Genomic DNA, 20290 nt, shown 5'->3' with positions numbered 1-20290 from the left:
GTACTCATAACAATAAATAATACTGAACTGAACCTAATAATATTTCATTGAACTTTAATTTTATGTGTGGTTGTTAAATATGTGAGCATGCTTGTTGGCCGTGGTCTGGGTCTGGGTGTTATGATATGTTACCATGGGGCTAACCGACCGTGTGTGAAAAGGTGTCTTGACATTATTTATTTATAACGACAAAATAAACGTCTGTTGAAACCGAATGTGTGCGTCCGGGCTTAGAAAGCTGAAGACATCTTATGATAGTCCGATTTGAAAAAATATTTCAGTGTAAAATAACCCATTTATTGAGGGAGTTTTATTACTAGACTAGGTACGGTAGACCGCACATCAGTGGTAACTGTCATGCACCTTAACTCAATAGTAATAAGTACGATTTTCCTATAAAACTGTTACCACTGACCTGAAGTTGACTGTACTACAATTTACCCATCTACGCACACAGTATATGGTTTTAAATAAATTGTTGTTAATTTTATTGAAATAAAATGGTGAGTGATTTGGGATATCTGTATTTTAATGGGGCTTGAACAAAATCTTAGTGATCAAATCACCCTATAATAAAACCCAAGTATGGCATCACTGAAGAATAGAACTAGAAAAATATTACCCCCCCTGTCGGTACAATGACTGATATCGATCGATGCGATGCCGCGAACTCTTTATCAGCGGTGATAAGCGTTTAGTACTTATTTACTACCCCAGTGGCCAGTTATTACAAATTGAGTTAATTCGCTTTCATGACAGATCGTTTCTGTGAAGCTATTTTTTCTTTAATACGGTACTGTTTATCAGATATTGCAAAATGTTATGAGAGTAGTTTTTAAAAGCCTTGAAACGAGTTATAATAATGCATTCGAAATAAAACACTCATATTTGTACAATACTTTTATTTCACAATAAAATCTCAATCAAAACTCACAAGCATCCTTAACCAGTTGTGAACACAAAACAAAACCTAAATAACACTAACAAATACCTACATTATTATTGAACTTGCATTACTCCACGCTACACTTCCCATTTGCAAAGTTAACACTCGATCAAATGGCGGATCGATTTCAAGCACATTTTGTATCACAGCCCAATGCATGCACTTGGAAAATTTAAGGCTTTGCAAGTCGAAAGGCAATTTACTCTAAGGTGAAATAATCATAATAATAGTTTCTTTGATGGGACTTTTTATAAATAACTTAACTGTCTACAAAGCAGATGCTTGTTGCATGTTCTAAGTGTCGACGCGCGGTATTCGATACATCGCCACTAAACGGTCGGTCGCTGTTCACGGATATAATTCGGCGACAACTCCGAGACTACGGTCAGAGGAAAGTTACAAATTACTTGAATGTTACAAACTATAGCCACATTGACGTAAGGCGTTAATAAGTGTCATTATTATTAATTAATCAAACTTATTACTTTAAATTTCTTAAATAAGGCATTCATTGCGAAAGATTATATTCGTTTAGAAAGAAAGACCTATATTAAATTAAATGAGTAAATGGAAGTCACTAGGCCTTACGTCAACGTTGCGTTATCTATCGACCAAAGATGGAGGTTTCCATGATTAGCGAGATATTGTAGATATATTATGAAAATATTCTCTCGTCTTGTGCGGGGGCTGTTTACTCGACGTCCTCCTCCTGCAGCATCTTGCCGCTGGCCTTCATGGAGGCTCGGAGCCGCTCCGACACCTCGGGCAGCCTCTTCAGCAGCAGGTGGAAGATGGGCGCTGGCATCGTCTGCTGCAGCACCTGGAATACACAAAACATTCCATTAATAACAATGTTAGTGTATTTCTGTGTGTCGGTCTTGCGCCTGATCTCTCTCCGGTCGTGTCGGATTGCCGTCCCTTCGGGCTATGAGAGTGAAGGAATAGGGAGTGCTCCTGTGTCTGCGCAAATGTTCGTGCACTATAATATGTCCTGCGCAGCTGGCTGATCTCCGTATACGAGAACAGCCGCCGTGGCCGAAATCGGCCGTGGACGTACATTATTATTAGCGTATTTCTTAACTTTGTGAGATTTGTACACATATTTATAAATATCGGAACTTTGAAGTGGTGCTATGTACGAAAATAAATAATTTAAGTTACACATCCAAGTACATTAAACATAAATCTTATTGATTAGTAAAGATAAAGTCATTTTGCTGATTTTCAGCTCACTTAGCTGAAAATCAGCACTTTTGAAGGTCAAATTTACAAAAGACAGTCCCCAAAACACCCACCCTTCACAACTTTTTTTTTGCTTTGAAGAAGTTGTGAAAGAAACTCCCCAGCAACACAATTCTGTCTATATGACTTCTGTCTGATGAAAGATCTTTTACTGTATAGATGTAATAGCAAGTTTGTTGTACACAGCAAAGTAATAAATGACTTACACTGAGGAGCTCTTGGGTCTGGCCGCAGACAGCCACAGCTTGGCCGAGGTGCTCCACTCCAGCTTCAAAGTCACCAGCGGCTAGCAACTCCTCACCCAATTGGATCTGGAAACGACACAATTTACTAGTTTATTTCTTGATCTAACTACATCAAAGTGACTAAGGCCTAAGTGCAATGACAACGTAAATATCAGTCTTCCTAAAACGCAACCGATGTTTAAGCAAGTGACATAAGATATACATATTTTATCCATGGATACATTGATCTATGTAGAACTAGCGACCCGCCCGCTCTGCACGGGATAACAGTATTTCCCCACTATTTAATGGATGTTATTATACATATAAACCTTCCTCTTTAATCACTCATTAAAAAAAACCGCATGAAAATCGGCTGCTTAGTTTTAAGCATACAATGGGATATAGGCACAAAGGGACAGAAAAAGCAACTTTGTTTTATACTATGTAGTGAAATATATTATTTGAAATATACCTGTTGCAGGAAGAACCTTTGCATAGCCTCGTGATCACTCATGTCGGGTAGTGGACCTCCAAGATTGCGTGACCGGGTTGCATTCTGTTGGGCTTTCTGTCTGCCTGTAATAAACAAAACAAAACTTTATTCATCATTATCATATGGGTTCCTTCTCCATGTGAGAGGCCTGTGCCCAGCAGTGGGACAATAAAAAAAGACTACAAAAATATGGATCATTTTTCTGATCAATTTCATCATCCCACACCACACATCACAACCAAAATTAAGTTTCTTATTCAATCCTGATTTATTTCTTTAATTATTCACTGCTTTTATAATCTTAAAAATTAAATGGTTCTAATATGAACAAAGACTGATACTCTCTATAGTTTATGGTAGCTGTTTCCCACAATTTCTTCACTTCATGCTCTTTATTGTCAATCTCTTAAATATTTTACTTTCTGAGCTATAATCATCATAATTAGATATTTTTTTTGTCAATATATACTGGTCTTCCATTGACCATAGACCCCTAAGATTATGCCATAATCTCTATTCCTTAGTTTGATGCATTCTGCTTCTCTCTCATAATAAATTCTATAGGCTTATGTTTAGACAGTTTAGCGAAGCGCAGATGTATGCAATACACAATTGATTTTCTATTGTTTTATAAATAGCAATGTACAAGAGGTTAAAGAATTTTTGAACATTAGCACCTCCTTACAGTAGCCCACACAATGTGCAATAAACTGATCTCTTTCTGTTATGAACTGTTATTTATGAAATGCTATTGTGATTTTTTATAACCAGTTCTTACCTGTCTGGGAAATAAGTATAAAAACTTCAACAATTTTGTTTCATACGGAATATGCAGGGTTAAGAACCTCAAAAGATACATAAACTAGACAATGTTTTTTATACTTCTTTTGCCTTTTTATCAAACAACGAGACATTCTACTGTATTAGTAAATATCTATGCATTGAACTCTTTCAATAATGATCTCATGAATCACATATTTGATATCAAACGAAGCAATAGTTAAATATTAAGAACATTTTGGTTACCAGTGGCTCCTTATGACTGACAAATGCTTATTCTAGATTACACATGTCATATTTAATATATTTTGAGACCATTGCAAAAGCATGTTTGGCACAGTCCACCAAACTAACTAATTTGAATAAGCAACATACTATGTACTAAGTTATAATTGAATTATTGCACAATGAACTAGCAGTGTGTTACTATAGTTCTGTGCGGTGCAGTAACGAAATTAAACAGTTATTCAAGCGAAAATTGATTGATGCATGATGTTGTAACAATATTCCTTGTGAAATTTTTAGGTTAGTAAAAAAACTTGATATGTCTAAATAGTAAAGGAATTATGCTAGAACTTAGTACTGAGAACGCTAAATCGCTTGTTGATGCTGTTTTAATTCAATAATTATAAAAACTTACGTTCTCTCAACTTCTTTTTGAATAGAGGATCCTTGCGACGTTGTTGGTCAAAGTACACACAATATCCAAGGAACAAGGTACCAGCTATTCCAACTGCAATTCCTAAGGTGGTGCGCGTAATCTCCATATTAATAAATACACTTGCGCTGTTTTATTCACAGAAAATATCAACTCGCTTTTGTTGAAGAATTTTGAGATCGGCCCACAGAGTACATTGTCTAAAATGAGATAGAGACAATGTACCACAGAGTACTTTCTTATAAATGTACTCTGTGGATAGAGACGTCACTCGAACATTTTAAAGCGCCCTCTGGCAGTAAGTAAGAACACAATAAAGATTACTTTACTTAACAATTTACCATCAAGATATCCTATTCTATCCCCAGCGGGGCCCAGCAGGGCCAAGGCTTGCCGGGGCTGCGGGTTGTTCGAAAGAGATACCACGGCCCTGGTACATAAAAGGCCTATGACGGAACACGACGGTTTTTAGTCAGTAAGAGTCTGACTCTCCCTCACCGCTGCTAACCCACAGCGGGAGGGGTCATTTGATGATTTTTAACGTCGGAAAAAAAAAAAGATATCCTATTCTATTCAAATCTGCAGTAGGCTTTGTAATGTTTTCACCCCTTATACTGAAACTATACCTACTTTATATCCCTTGTAGTGAAACTGTTACTGCTACTGAAATCTAATGCTAATACAACTAGTAGCAGTAGATTTCTAAAAATAAAACAAGAGATATCCTACTTATATTATAAATGTGAAAGTTTGTGAGAATGTATGGATATATGTTTGTTATTCAATCACGCAAAAACGGCTGGACCGATTATATTGAAATTTGGTATGTAGATAGGTGATACCCTGGATTAACACATAGGCTACTTTTTATCAACACACCACGCGGGCGAAGCCGCTGGCGGAAGCTAGTAAAATATAAATCCTTTATTTCATTTTCTATTTACAGTAATCGTTAGCTAACTCCTGAACCTTATCTTTGACATTGTAATCTTTTCGTGTCCCTATTAGAATTTTATTGCTGTCTTTACACCAATTATAAATGAAAAGATTTGTGCGTATATCCCCATTTTACATAAAAAAGTGATGTTTTGTCATCGATCGGTTTATACCTGCCATCTTGAAAAAGTATTGTTCTTTTTTTTACATTGTGGCTCTAGTGAATAGGATATAGTGAAGGCTCAGTTTTATCATTTAAATACTTTACATTTTTATGTCACAATATTTTTTCACCCTATATATATCATTGACATATATATAACTAATATATATCTATTACGGAATTTGACTTTACTGTGCTACTGCTGAAGTGAAAAATACCATCCATCAATCCTGGCACTGACACAGATTGTTGCGATAACTCTCGATGGATAACTCGCCTAGGCTTGTATAGAGCGCAGACTTGTATGACGTGCTGCACGTCATGTAAGCATTGTAATTCGACTTTGACATTTGCTACATCTCTACATTGTAAAGATCGATGCCCGTTCTCCTCCTCACACAGATAACAAAATATTTTGATACTATTTTTAATCTTCAATCTCTGTGCATATGAAAAAACGCGGAAAGTAAATAAAATATAAAATTATAGCAATTTCGTTTCTCCAATGTTTGTAAGTTTTTGTAATAATAGTTAACGATTTTTTTAATTGGTTAATAATTTGTTATTGGTAAGCTCTTATTTTCATTCAGAAATTAATGTTAAATTAATTAAAAGAAAAGTTTTAAGACTAAAACTTTTCTACTTTCTATCATGGTTCAAAATAGTCGAAATAAACTTGCCAGTAAGGTGAGTTTATACCGCACGCATATTGCATTGAAATGCAAGTAGAAGTATTACATTCCTTGCATCTAGATCATTCAATGGATAAGAGACTGTGTACCCTACTTTTGTAACGCTTAGGTACTTCTTTCAAGATAATTATGCACAGGTAGTGCCTCAGGAAACTTCCACTAAGATTATACTTATTAGTAGAGCAAGTAACTGAGATAAAGTGAAGCATGCACTTCGTATAGGCGTAGAGTACGCTGACGGGATGGGTGTGCGAGGGCGAGAGCCGAAACGCAACAAACTTTTTCATTTCTGGTTCCATTCACGAGTCGGTCGCCGAGCGTGAGGTTGTGCGTTTCGTTGCCCCGCCGAGCGAGAGTATCGAACGCGATGTCTTTTTGTTTATCAACAAACAAAATGTGACCAGTTGTGTTTGGTGACAGCAATAAAACGATTTTGTGTGTTCTATTTTTACTTACAAGTTATTCTTATGAAAATATGTTGAGTTAGCGGAGCCGAAAACAGTGTTTGAAGATGGATGGTGCGAACGGTGATTCTGATCACTCGATGACTTGGGAGGACTTTTTCGGTGAGTAAAGTTTGAATTAAGAATCGAATATTCGATTAAAAACCGTTGTCTTAAAAAGCAGAGAGTAGGTATGACGAATAAGAGAATGTAACGCTTGTTTCAAGTGGTCTACTTATGAGTGTTAAAAAAAAAACTAAAAGAAGTTTTTGCAATGTTTGAAACTCCGTGGTCATGAATTTCCCGAGGCGGGAAGGGACAGGTTTTGCTCAGCATTTCCACTTAAGGCGCGCGTGGATTGCGTTCGTTGCGCTTGCAACCGCTTGCATCAAGCTATGCTGTATTAACCACTACGTGATCAATCATTCTATATTCAATCCCGTAGGCATGGCTGGTGATAATAATATAAATTTATAACTTTTTAATAAAGGTGTCTGCATTCTTGCTTGAAAAACAATATTTCTTAGGCACTCAGCAAAAAAAAACGAATGAGAATGAGTATGTTGTCGATTTTTTTCTTATAAGAATTTAGAATGTCGACAGTAATTACACTAGACAGGTAATACAGTAATACATAAATAGGTGATAAATAAATAAATAGGTATTTCACACATTGACAAATAAAAAAGTTTGAGAGAACAAGGTTTGCAAACATTTACACTAGAAACAGTCAGGTGTACCTATTTATTTTTATTAAACTCTAATAACTCTAATTTGATGTTTTTTTGGGTTCGCGTGTTTCGTTTCAAATTACAGCTATTAATATCAAACGTGATAATAGTAGGTTTGTAAAGGAATACTTTGATTTACTATAGAAGGAGCTCATCACGCGAATCACTACTTAAAAGAAAAATAAACTTTATGACCGAAATTACTGAGAATTCTACTTTCGCAATTCAAAGAATCACAAATTAAACTGTAACCAACTTCCAAAACAGAGGTCTTGAATCTCCATACAATCACAAAACCAGCTTATATGGTGAATTTGATCCACTTCACAATTCTTTTAAACCCCTTTGATGGATTTAAAATGGCCTAGATTACGCTTAGAGTATGCGTAGAAGATTAGGTACCTACACGGCCAGCCAATTTATCATTATGAATGAATCTCGAAACTACATAGGTAAGGTACCTACATCTAAATAGCACAGCAACACGCAAACTAGTAGATATTAGACAGTAACTACTATCAATAAGAAGGCCATGGAATCGATGACTCACGCCACACGTACAACGGTTCACTGATGATACTTCAAAGTAACCATTATGTCAAAAAAAAGCACAATAGTCTATACTTCTTTAACGAACTTAACCGTGTTTCTAAACGCACGTTTAATCGGGTCGCCAACATGGTTGGAAAAAGACTAGGCACCTGATTAACGAACTTAACTTATTGAATAAAGTTTGATATGTAATTATTATGTCAATTTATCTTTTATCCGACAAGAATGTACTTAAACAGATAAAAAACTATACAATAAAACAACCTGTTCTGCAAGACGCAAGTTTAATAAAAAATGCCTCTATTAATCAACCTCATTGTCTTAAGATGTAAGAAATCAGTGCCGCCATTGTACGGCGACTTTACTGAATTTATTAATGGACTGCACTTCCTCAGACCGCAGCCGTTACACCGGATGTTCGATAATTTGAAATTCGACAGTTGGCGCCTTTAACACGATGGAGGTTTGATATCAAATGAGCCGAATTTTATTGCGTTTCCACACCCGTTGGAATGGCTTTTATGGTTTCGTAATTTTTATTTATTGGGTGCTAGATGATTCCATTGCATCCTGGGGTAACTGTTGAACGATATGGTGTCTGGTGAACTCGGATAACATATATAACATTTCACAATCGTACGGCCTTTGCCAGGTTCATTCCATAATATTATCTCTACCAATTTTAAGTCAGTTTGTATCCTAGTTACTAAACTTCTTGGTCAATCACTTAAGAAATGTCTTCTCAGTTACAATTCATTTTACTCTTCTTTCGCTAGTTTTCGTCTTCATCTTGCAAACATCATTGTTCCTCAAAGGAAACAATTGCTTGTATAAAAATAAGACTTCAATCGAAATATCAGCTGATGAACTATTAGACGCATTCAATTAAATGGCGACACTGATTGCAGAGATACTAAAATGTTACGCACGATCTTGTTTCTTGACTTTTAGAATAAAGTTTATAGGTTAATTAAATAATTATGGATTTTGGAATTGTTATATTCCAGTTGGAAGTTATCTGATACATAGGTTGGGCATTAAACAATCTTGTTTTTAGAAATTCTACTGTGCTGCTAACTGCCAACTGAACAAGATATGTATTTCGAGCGGCAGTAGGTGCTCAGGAAAGTAAATAGAGTTTTGGATGACAAACTGACAATTTACACGAGTCCACATGAGAGGACGAGGACAAATGCAAATGGAGAAAGTCTTAAACCAGAATACATAAACTTGACTCATTTTTGATTACACCTACCTAAGAACAAGGAAACATTTCAAGCAACTTCTACAAACTAACAATTTAGTAAATGCAATGTATTTATTGAAATTGTTTAGCATTGTTTCTGCTGCGTAGATATAATAATGTGTAAGTTGTGCAATGTTTGATGCAAGTGCAGCTTTGTCTGCAGAAACCGCAGGAAACGTTAAGCAGACGTGCCAGATAAATTCACGATTTACAAGTAAAACATTTACTTTAAGGTTTTGTTTATAAATTGAGAAAGTGCTGGCTGTGACAAAAGTTTTACTAAAGAAATGGCACGCTTAATTTTTTATAAATATTTCCCTACTAGTTACCAATGCATAATTCTTTCATTGGGGTTTTCAACTAAGTATTTTGTTCTAAGAACGACCCAGGACATTTTAGAGACCTCAACAATGAAACTACAACAACAGTGGATGAAAACCGCACAATGATTAATTAAAATACCAGGAGCGACACTACAAGAATGTCAAGTTGATAGCAAGGCGTGTCACGTAAAATGTGTTGATGAATCAATATCCCGCTAATATTGAGCTAGTACAAAACGCATTGTCTGCTGTCATTAGTCACTTGCTTGTGCAAGCCATTGTGTCCGTATCTTAGCATTTGGTGGCTACGTATTGCGACAACAACCATATCTATTCAGATTGCAAAATATTCCAAATACACTTTGTTAAATCAGAACGAACTTTTATTTTCGTTAAATTCCAGAATACCAATTACCAAAATAAGAAACAAAAGAATTCGCATAGACAATCAAGCAGCCAAGAATAAAAAGAGAATCTACATACTCATTACCATAAACAAGACAATGATAGCTGATAGCTCCCATCTTAGAACGCTAAGCGGAAATCGACTCGCCCTGTCGAGTGCACTTAGTGCATGAAAATGAAGTACCACATCTTTGAAGTCTAGACGATGGGAGAGCGTCTGTGGCGTATCTCAGCTCTCTATCAAACCTATACAAATTCATTTAATCAAATGTCTGGAGGTACAAAGCGAACGATCGAACGCTTCGAGTCGATGTCTAACTTTGTACTGTTTATAAACATTGTGTGAGTAACCGGCAGTAGAGCTTTTGTATAATATTATTATGATTAATATTTTGTTAGTGATTTCCTAAAGTGCTAAAATTAACTGTTGAATAAGTTATTCAAACATTATGTTAGCGTTACTTGTCTGAAATGGAACACTCCTTGCAGATGCTTACCTATAACAATATGGATGGATCGCAAAGTTCTTACATTTTTCTTTTTCATCTCATAATTTAGCAAGTATGTTTACAAGTAGTAAGCAAATAAGCAATAAATATACAAGAGAACACCTGTAGGCCATATGATAAAGGAGACCAATAAATATGAAGATGAAACCAATCTTTCATACAGCTTGAGACCGCCGGCGCCAGCGGTTTCCTGCACCCGACCGCGTTTCAGATTGCAAGACCCTGGCTTTGATTGCAAACCTTGGAACCATTATTGGTTATTTGTAATAACATTTATATAAAGATTGTAGTCACGCGATCTTCACATCCATTTTCAGGGTATTTTAAGATTTTTCATTGAAGGAAAATAGGGGTTAGAGGGATGTAGTAAATATAGTGTCGTAGCTAAAGCTTTTTACAATCCCCGTCCACTGGCGAAATATTCAATGCTTCGACAAGCCATGGCCTACAAGATGAAGATGAATGAAGATGAAGTAAGGGTATTATTCGAAAGAGTTACTCAGGCCCTGATGCACAAAGGGCTTCAGAAGGACAACTTCAAGACTACCTTTAAGATTTGAAACATCAAGTTAACTGAATTTGATTTATTGAAACCTATCCAAATATTATTCGGAACAACATTTGTTCCAAGATTGGTTCCAACGTTTGTCAGAGTAAACCGAGTGTTGTGTGCCATGTGTTGCAACCGCCGTATCAAGTTAATCGTCAACGGCAGAGGTGCGCGAGCGCAGCCCTACTCGACTATGAGTGATCACGCGGATGCGTGGCGATGACACACTTAATATACAGAGAATTTAATATCACTGATTGCTTTAGTAATTGGACTTGAATTAATGTAACTGAAACTAGAAATGCGTGCAGAAATTCACGTAATTTTATGTGTATTAGGTTCAGTGTGTAACGATATTGAGTACGAGTTTTTGTGGATCCTACTTAAGTTTTTTCGCCACAGTTGATTGACCAGCGGTTGAAGAGGGCTTCAGAAAAAATCTGTGCTACTAAAACCTGTAATCACAATTCATTAGTTGGAACAAAAAATATAGTAACACAATATGAGGTTACTTAAGAGAGATATAAAGAGAATCGTATGTAACACCTTGGCATGCCACACAGTCTATCTAACATTAGCATAATGATAGGTCACAGTTTGCCATTCGACCTACGTTTCGTAATCACATGTATTTATTGCAGAATAATAAGCTATTGTCGTACTGCTATATTTTAGGCTGTGTTTCGTCAGGTGGCAAGCAAAATCTTGTTCTAATTTTAAGGACAACTTAGCAATTTCCATCGGAAAATAAGGGGAAAGTAGGACAGGTCTTAAGATTTTTACGGGGCAGGTACGTAAATGTATTTAAGTAGATAGTTTTAAAAACAAAAATAAAGGGCAATTTCATTGAGGTGACTTCTTTATCTCCGAGGTAACGGGACGGGATTGTTCGATAGAGTTACAGTTCGGCATAACGCACCCTTAGAATGAAAGTGACTTAATTCAAAATTCCTGTAATACTCGTTTTTACAATAAACTGACCTTAAAAAGCATAATCTATAACCCTGTAAATAAAAAGAGACCTATTTCTAACTATAACAGAGGCTACGCTTATTTCGGTCTCTTTCACTCGTTCCGCTATTCGTTTACGCATATTGTGTGAAAGAGCCAGAACTAGTATTACGTCAGATGCGCTTGCGACTGAACATGTAAAACATCGGCGAATCTCAAAAAGTGTCTGTTTATTGCGAATACTGCCACGGCAAATTACACAATATTTTTTATCATAAAGTGACATTTTGCTTAATACGTCTTTATAGAACAAAATATGTTTTAAGTTTTCAGTGACCTTTTAAGGATTAGGTCTATTTAGTAAAAAATAATTATAAAAGACAAACGACACTAATAATAATAGGTCTGTCTATGACTAAAGGCATATTCATTATTTTTGTTATTCTTATTATTGAACCTGTTTATTACTAAAATTAAAAAGTTTAAGTTGTAACTTTTTTGGAATATGCCCCTATAATATTAAAGTTGTGTGGTATGTTAAGATATTTAGGTACACAGAGCCACACATCAGTGTATTCAGATCTGTGAATTTCTACAATTTATTGATCGATTCTCACCTTAATTTCCAACACGTTTTGATAAGATTTTATTAACCTGATGTGGCTGTTTTACCTACACCGTTTTACCGCACTCCAACCCGTATGCATCAGACAGGACACCCGCCCACTAACATAATTGTATTGGTTTTTATACCAATACTTTAGCATCCTAATGATATCGCTTGGGAAGTTCTTGATATTTGTCAATTTTCTCCATAGGCAGTCGTAAGATAAGAGGTCGAAAGCCTAGGAGAGTTCCAGAAAACACGCATATACAGGTGTTTTCCTACTTGTATAGTATTGAACAGTCTGTTTGAGGCATAGTATAGCTCTTTCCGTGGATAAGATTGGCTTAAAACCAAACTGGGCATCGTTAAGTATTAAGTACTTATCCAGCTGCTGGTCAATCAGACTGTCCAACACCTTTGCAATGATGGTAGCCAGGCATATAGGCCTGTAGTTGCTCTTTTCACTCGCATCTCCAGTTTTGTTCTTAACAATAGGCACAACAATAGTTTTAAGTAAATCCGCTGGAAGATACGAGTGACTCAGGCACAAGCTAAAAAACATTGCTAGCACTCGCGGTAAGTGCTTACCAGCATGCAGCAAATGCTCTATACTTAGGCTGTCATGACCCGGCGACTTGCCTCTCTTTAAGTTGCGTATGCCAGTAGCTTCCTCCCTGGCCGTAAACTTAATAGGCATGTCTCCAGACCCCCCACCACCGCCGGTCCCACCAGACGACGTACCCAGGGGAGACCCAACCCTAAAGGTTCTACTAAATAGGTTGGCGATATCACCAGGATCACTAAGGCCATCAATACTCACAGGCGGACCCGACCTGGGATTGAACCTGTTCGTGGCTTTCCAAAAACTACCAAAATTCTTTGCGTCATGATGACTTGCAATGATGTCCATTTTTATTTGGTCCTTATTATTTTGGCACCATTTCAATTTACTTTTAAAAACCTTTCTACTTTCCACCATTTTTTCATATAAATCACCATTTTTCGGTCTACCAAACAACGTCCAGGTTTGAAAATCCGAGCCTGTCTGTGTGCGTCCTTCACAAGCTTATTCCAGCCCGTTAAGGCGCGTACGCACGTACGAACACGAACATAGCGAACACAAACACCAGACCCGAACATTTGGTTCGTACGTATGGACGGCATATTCGAGCACGAACGCAAACCTAGTTCGAGTCGAGTTTGCGAACAACAGTCGTGAACTCTATCTTAGTAGCCATGACGGTGCCGTTGGAAGTGGTCGATTGTGAAGTTATTAAAGCGCTTCGAACACCGTCCATACAGAACACACTACAAGGATCGCCGCGAACATGTTTGACGAACAGAGTGTTCGATGTTCGATAGTGGTACGCACGTGCGAACCAAGTTGTTGCATATCATGTAACGCAACAAATTTGTTCGTACGTGCGTACGCGGCTTAAGGGAAAGTCTACATTTTTCAAGAGATAATTACAATAATTGCTATATAACTCAGTCTGCTGCAAAGCTCTGTCAACCCATGTTACTTTGTTACATTTAGGAAGTGCAGGTGCAACTTTTGGCCTTAATAACTTAAGATCACACTTTATAATTAGAGGTAAATGGTCCGACCAAGACACGTCATAGAGCACACTAGCGTCTCTAACAGTGTTCCACGCCGCGTCTGTCACTACGCAGTGGTCTAACCAACTAGTAGAACCATCCCAACTAGCACACTAGTGGAAATAGCAGCCTATTTGGCAACTGTTAGCTGTACAGTAGTGCTTTAGGGGTTCCGAAAGTATCTTTAAGTTCTACTATTGCTTCCGTAGCTGCTCATAGCTGTAAATATCACTAAAGGCAGCAGAAACTGAACCAAATGTCACTCTGGGTTTTACAAGAGATCATTCTACAACCCATTTGCAGCCTACATCTTTAAAAGAGAGTTCAAACAATTATGTTAAAGGTTAAAGCTGCTAAAAAGTTTCTATTGCCGCTTATGTACGCGTTAGAACTGCATAAAGACTCTAATTGTAGACTTTTTAACGGAACTGTTTCATTGCAGAAGTGATTTGTTCTTTTGTGCAGACTTAAGTAGGAATTTGATCCTCTGTTCTACTTATAGCCACATTAAGGCTCCACAATAGAAGCAGGAGGTTAAAAGACATTGCCTGCTCATTTGGATACATTCTGTTATTTTATTCACAAACACAAGCAAAGGTCACGTAGATTTTGTTTTCTCAATTACTGATAACGAATCAGTTACTTGAATAAATGTTATTAAGACTGAAATAAATAAATACATTCAGATTTTTATAACATTGCATTTTAATTTAATACCCTATGTCCAAATAACTTTCAGTATGACAGTGTCTTATTATTTATTGTGTCTACGGAATTATTTCCAATATGTGTCATAAACAGACTTAATTCATAAAAAAACATAGAATGGCAAACATAATTTTGAAATAAAGTGACTTAATTTGAAACTACTTTATATTTTATGTTAAAATATATATATAAAAATACTATAAACATAAATTTGCATTGTCATTGTGATCTCAAAAGGCTAATCCACAAATCTGGTAAAAATCAATAGTAAGCCATTAAAAACGGAAGAGATATATTAAGATGTATTCAGTAATATGATTTTTTTATGACGATTTTGCTCATTTCCCACAAATTGCATTTTTTGCATTCGGTCACCTTCATTCTAAGGGTGCGATAAAAGGCTTAAGAAGGAACATGATGGGTTTTAGTCAGTAAGCGTCTGACACTCCCTCACGCTGCGCCCACAGCCGGATGGCTCATTTGATGATTTTCCACCAGAAAAGAACATTTGAGTATTATGTTTACATTTTTATTGAACCACAGACATATAACTTACTAATTGAACACATGAAACTTGTAGAACTTTAAATACCAATAAAATAAAGGCAGTAAGGAAATTATTTAAACTTATTGTTTCTGGTCACTTTCATTGAGTACAACTACTGCAAGTATGCGTTTAAATAAATTGCAGTCATTTCGAACCGGTGTTAATGTTTCGTAATAATTGTAAGATTATACTGTACACTGCAGATACAAGTTTCCCCGCCGAGATGTTCGTGGAGCAATCGTTTTGATAATTAAACATTTTATGATTACTGTATTAATGCAGCGTGACGGGTCGGTTTTGTAATTTCTCTTTTCAAAATATGACATTAATTTATTTGCTAATAAATTCAAGTGAAACAAAAGGAGACAGTTATGAGCGGGTTTTAATTGCAATAAAAATAAAAATTAGATATAAAGAAGAACTAAATAAACGTTGTTTTATATTTTCTGTTTTTTTTTTCTTTCTAAAAAGGATTTCTGTCCGTTTAGGAATTAAATTCAGAAAGTATTTATCTAAAAATAATTTTACTCTGAGGACTGCAATTTATGAGTCTGTTAACTGCATCAGTCTCGCGCATATTTTTGTAGTACCTACTATGTACCTAATTACACAGACATCTATGTAGCTTAGATAAGCCTTCGAGGCAACATTTATCCACAATTATGTTATCTAAGCTTTATTTTACACGTTCAGTAAGCGTGTAATCGCATCAGTGTGTGCGCCACCTATCATCTGCAGGGTTGGACAATGAGCGCACTGTACTTCCTTGTCAAGCGAATTTGAACTTTATCACGGGGCAGTTAGGTTGGGTTCAGCTTGCTGTGTGTGTGCATCGTACCGTGATGGATAGTGTGGGTACAAAATAAGCGGATCGTTATGAAGTGTTGATAAATATTTTAAAATATTCCTTCAGAAAAATAATAAGAAGAAATGTAGGTAATTATGTGGATGTAGATCTATGAGATGTGTTTCTGAAACGGTTTACATTTTTACAACGGTAAGTACGGTCATTTGTTTACAAATTCAAATTCAAACACGAATGTGTGAAAACCTGTATGCACGGTTCATTTGTGAATTAATCTCTCACTTTGCCAATTCCCAAAATAATATGTACTGAGGAAGATACCTGTACCTAACAGGTATCAAAACTATAGGTAGCATCTCCACAATATATGTATTCCTTACCGTTTTACTGTATAAATCTACAGTTATTTACATGTGAATAACGATTTATTTCATGGCCCAACGAGCTAGTGTTGTTGTTTTTTAATTGACGACAGGCGCAATGCCTCGTTCGCACGCTATGACGTCAAATTGCTACTAAATTAATAATGATGGCAACACTGCACTTTAGGTTTTGGCGCGAAAACAGACGCCATTATTTTCCAGGTCCCATTAAATAATTTTAGGTTAAAAAAAATGTATAAAAATCTTATTTGATACAAATTCATAATCAATGTCTTTTTTATAAATACACAGTGTAGGAAATCGGAAATATGTAGCTCACAACGGAATGGAATACCAAAAATACTAGCGTAAACGGGTTATTCTCAGAAAATAAGTCATCTGCGTTCTCTAACCACAGTTATTAAAAATCAGGAATGAAAAGTTAATAGTCCTGTAAAACAGTTATTAGGTCGTTTCAGCGAATCAATAAGTTTATGCGCCATATTGCATTCCCAAATAACAATTCCGACGTCAGGCGGTTAGCTCGAAACAGTTTAATCTCAAAACCATTAATTTAAACGTCACAATCGTCTTGTTGGGTTCCCAAAATGTTTGCTCCATCACCATTTTGAACACTAACTTTAATTTAACTCATATTTATAGCCCATTTGTTCAAATTGGATCAGCCATTTAGCAGTAGGAGGTAAAAGTACATGAATATCAATGAAAGTCGTAACAATTCTGATTGAGTGGTTAATATGAATAAGATATTATTATTTCTAAGTATAATTTTAGTAGGACTTGTTAACTTCGATAGTAATTGTTCAATTTATTATGCATCTCTCATTATAATGTAAACAAAATGGTTTATTGCAGCGCGCATGCGCGGGAACGCAGACGTACGTCTAGACGGGGAGGCGATTCTCATACGTTTTATATTCTGAAGCGCCAGCATAAAGTGAGCTCCCCACGGCTGCATCTCGGTTTATGGTGACTACGAAATGGCTGCCAGATCAAAGGCCACTTTAAAACTGCTAGAGCAAAATGCCGAAAGTAAAGATTTCGCTAACCTTGGCAGAAGGCCAAGGTTTTAGATTAATTTAAGTAAATACTTAGTTAAATATTTTGAAGGAAGCCCTCTGATTCAATTATTTATCAATTTCACCAAGCTCTATTCCGACATTATTTTAACCGCTTCATCCGCCACAAACCTTACTTGCCCATAATTTTACATTAATAAAGGAAGCACGACTAAAACAATAAGCGGATCTTACAAACATAGCCTTTACATAAATCGGTGCCTTACACACACATAGAAAAAAGGTCGCATCCATCTTTACGACATGTAATTCATTCGTTAAAAGTATTACTGGCATCTTTATCTCACCAAATTGATGTTCGACGCCTGGCTGGGCATAGAGAATGTCTTCCAATGCGGGTTCGTTGATAACGCGGAAACTAAACGCTACAGGAAAACACTGCAGTGAAATAAGGGCGCGTTTTATTATCTGGGGTGTGGACAGATAACAGACAGGGCTGCTACAAGCTTGGCGAAATTTGTTTACGGGAAACGGTGAAATGTGTATGTTAAAACAGAAGTTTATGCACATCCATATGTGATAACGATTGCTTTGAGTAAATGTTTGGTTTGCTTCAAATGAGAGAAGTATTTTTTTGCGGGTTATTGAGAAATATAAGCTTAACAGTACATTTTATAGCTACAATCCTAAATGTCAGAATCAAAATTGAAAAATAAATTCTGGTCGAAGCAGGGCGGGCGTGCTGTCAAGTCTGGTCACGATTTTATTACTAATAAATTGCTGTAAATAAATGTTTTAGCTCAAAAAATACTTAAGTATAATGCACAATTTTATAGTTACATATTATCAAAAAATGAAGTTAACATACTGGTACAAGAAGACCATTCAAAGAATTCTTTAAAAATGATGTCGTATATGACAGCAGGGCCTTATTTTATTTGAGTTATGATGTTGCCGCCTCAGATAAATTTGAATTATGCGGCGTCGTCGGACAAATAAAACACGCGTTTATTAAAGCCGAGACGTTACTGATTAAAACTGCATTGTGATATCCATTTAGCAAATATTTCGAGTTCCTTTCATTTTGTTTGAAAGTTCAACGTACAGATATTGAATGCACTTGACAATTTGCTCAAAATGGCGTCACGGCTTTGTATTTTAAGTCGCTTCTAATTTAAATTAAAACGTTCTGTGCCTGAACGCCGTTTAATTACTTATTGATATTTACCTTTTCTAGTTTGCCTCTATTTGATATCGGATTTCAATGTTTAAGCATTCTACTCACACATCCTGGTTTCCGGTTTTACATGCTACGATGTAATATGAGTGACTGAGGTAATATACCTTTTACACAGTTTTAAACAAATTTTGGTATCAAATTCACATACACGCTCTCAGAAGGTACAGAAAAAGTTTAAGACTATTTACCTTTCATCTCGAGTCTCATCTATTTTTAGTTTCGCATTTCCTTTGTCTGTCACCCTTATCCGGCCGAGCCGGTAGATTGGGATAGGTCGGGTCGATAGCCGCTCCACCCTCGACAGTTTGTAAGCATAACGTTACGACTTCACGGCCCATAATACTGAAGCTTAGATAATTGAACAAACTGGACACGCCAATGCTGTGCCTGCCGCTGTGCCTAAGGTATCAGAGCTCCGGTCGTAGTCCCACATCTGTGCGTCAAGCTGATACTCAAAGAGATTTAAGTGTATGTTTAATGTCTTTGTTGCTGCTTATATTTGCTAATTTTGCCTAGCTATGAGATGTGCACGTTGCCTCGCCTCCATGGTGTAAATTGGCATTCTTAGAGTTGTATGCTCAAAGCGGTTCCGGTTGGTTATTAGCTCTAAGTTCTCAAGTCACATGTCCATAAAATTGTATGGAAGTCATGTGTTATTTCTTATTTGTTGATGTTCACAACTTTGTATAGGATTTAAGGAAATGAGAGAATGTGACATAAACATGAATGTCCACATACAGAAAGCTATTGTTTTGTTAGACATTCTTGTTTTTGTGGCTTATTGTCTAAGTCTATTATAACTGTGTATTGTAATTATATTTTTAACTTAGTTGATGCCTATATTTCCTGCTTCACATAAATTTTTATACTTAATTATCATCTGCCTAGCCTTCTCGCAACTATGTTACTAACCAAACCTGATGCAGTTGAGTACCCTGGCAACCCAATGCATCTAGGTAAGACTGGTTTTGGCTTTTAATTTTCATTTACGATTTCCATCATATTACAGACCTATTTTAAGGTTCTTAACAATATTGAGGTACTGTTGGACTAAATAAATATAGATGAAATGTAAATACATTTTCAAAATACCAACGCCCAAGTTGCTTTATTGCTCTATCTATTCAAATGCCAGAATTTATAATGAATGAATTTTATTGTTCTATAAAACAAAAGCTTATTATGACCATTCCCACCCTCTTAAACCTAATGAAAACACGTTGAACAAAATGAAACGTACGCCAAACGCATTAGTTTAGTGCGGTAGGATTGATTTATTGCCAAACACCCTACTATCGGCGACTGGCGTAGAATAGCGCATTACTCAGGGGAAACCAAACGTAATTTGTCCCAAACAAAAATATCCCTGCGTTTGACGTTTCAAAAGTTTGCAGAATAAACCTCTATCCCGCGCAACTTAAAGTCCACAGAATATAAAACACTTACAGATTATGCAAAATGCGGTAAAGTTTTGAAAAGGTCTTATTCTAGTGGCCAGTTTTATAAGGTTGCGGCTTAAATTGTAATTTTGAGCT

At 36.2% G+C, this 20290-nt stretch overlaps 2 protein-coding genes across 2 annotated transcripts in view; one reads left to right on the top strand and one right to left on the bottom strand.

Annotated features, from left to right (window-relative positions):
- Window positions 1-886: 886 nt before the first annotated feature.
- Window positions 887-4572, bottom strand: LOC124643056 (mitochondrial import receptor subunit TOM20 homolog). The gene is made up of 4 exons (XM_047181895.1): window positions 4329-4572; window positions 2888-2991; window positions 2395-2499; window positions 887-1766 (listed from the first exon to the last, which is right to left on the bottom strand). Exons 1-4 carry the CDS (start codon window positions 4453-4455, stop codon window positions 1638-1640), a joined length of 465 nt encoding a protein of 154 aa, XP_047037851.1. The 5' UTR covers window positions 4456-4572; the 3' UTR covers window positions 887-1637.
- Window positions 4573-6420: 1848 nt separating this feature from the next.
- LOC124642966 overlaps window positions 6421-20290 on the top strand; it is a 109486-nt gene continuing 95616 nt past the window's right edge. Inside the window, exon 1 of the mRNA XM_047181790.1 lies at window positions 6421-6703. Coding sequence (XP_047037746.1) covers window positions 6649-6703 — 55 coding nt within the window. The 5' untranslated portion in view covers window positions 6421-6648. The remainder of the gene's footprint in view (window positions 6704-20290) is intronic.

This window comes from Helicoverpa zea, chromosome 26 (assembly GCF_022581195.2).
Source record: "Helicoverpa zea isolate HzStark_Cry1AcR chromosome 26, ilHelZeax1.1, whole genome shotgun sequence".
Lineage (NCBI taxonomy): Eukaryota > Metazoa > Arthropoda > Insecta > Lepidoptera > Noctuidae > Helicoverpa > Helicoverpa zea.
The sequence above is the reverse complement of the archived record's forward strand: the minus strand, read 5'-3'. Positions and strand labels throughout refer to the sequence as shown.

What these genes read in the sequence shown, in the direction of transcription:
- LOC124643056 (XM_047181895.1), bottom strand. Translation starts at nt 4,455, where the DNA reads ATGGAGATTACGCGCACCACCTTAGGAATTGCAGTTGGAATAGCTGGT. An exon ending in AAAGGTTCTTCCTGCAACAG is followed by an intron (nt 2,500 to 2,887) that starts GTATATTTCAAA and finishes TGTCGTTTCCAG; the next exon opens with ATCCAATTGGGTGAGGAGTT. An exon ending in AGACCCAAGAGCTCCTCAGT is followed by an intron (nt 1,767 to 2,394) that starts GTAAGTCATTTA and finishes TGTGTATTCCAG; the next exon opens with GTGCTGCAGCAGACGATGCC.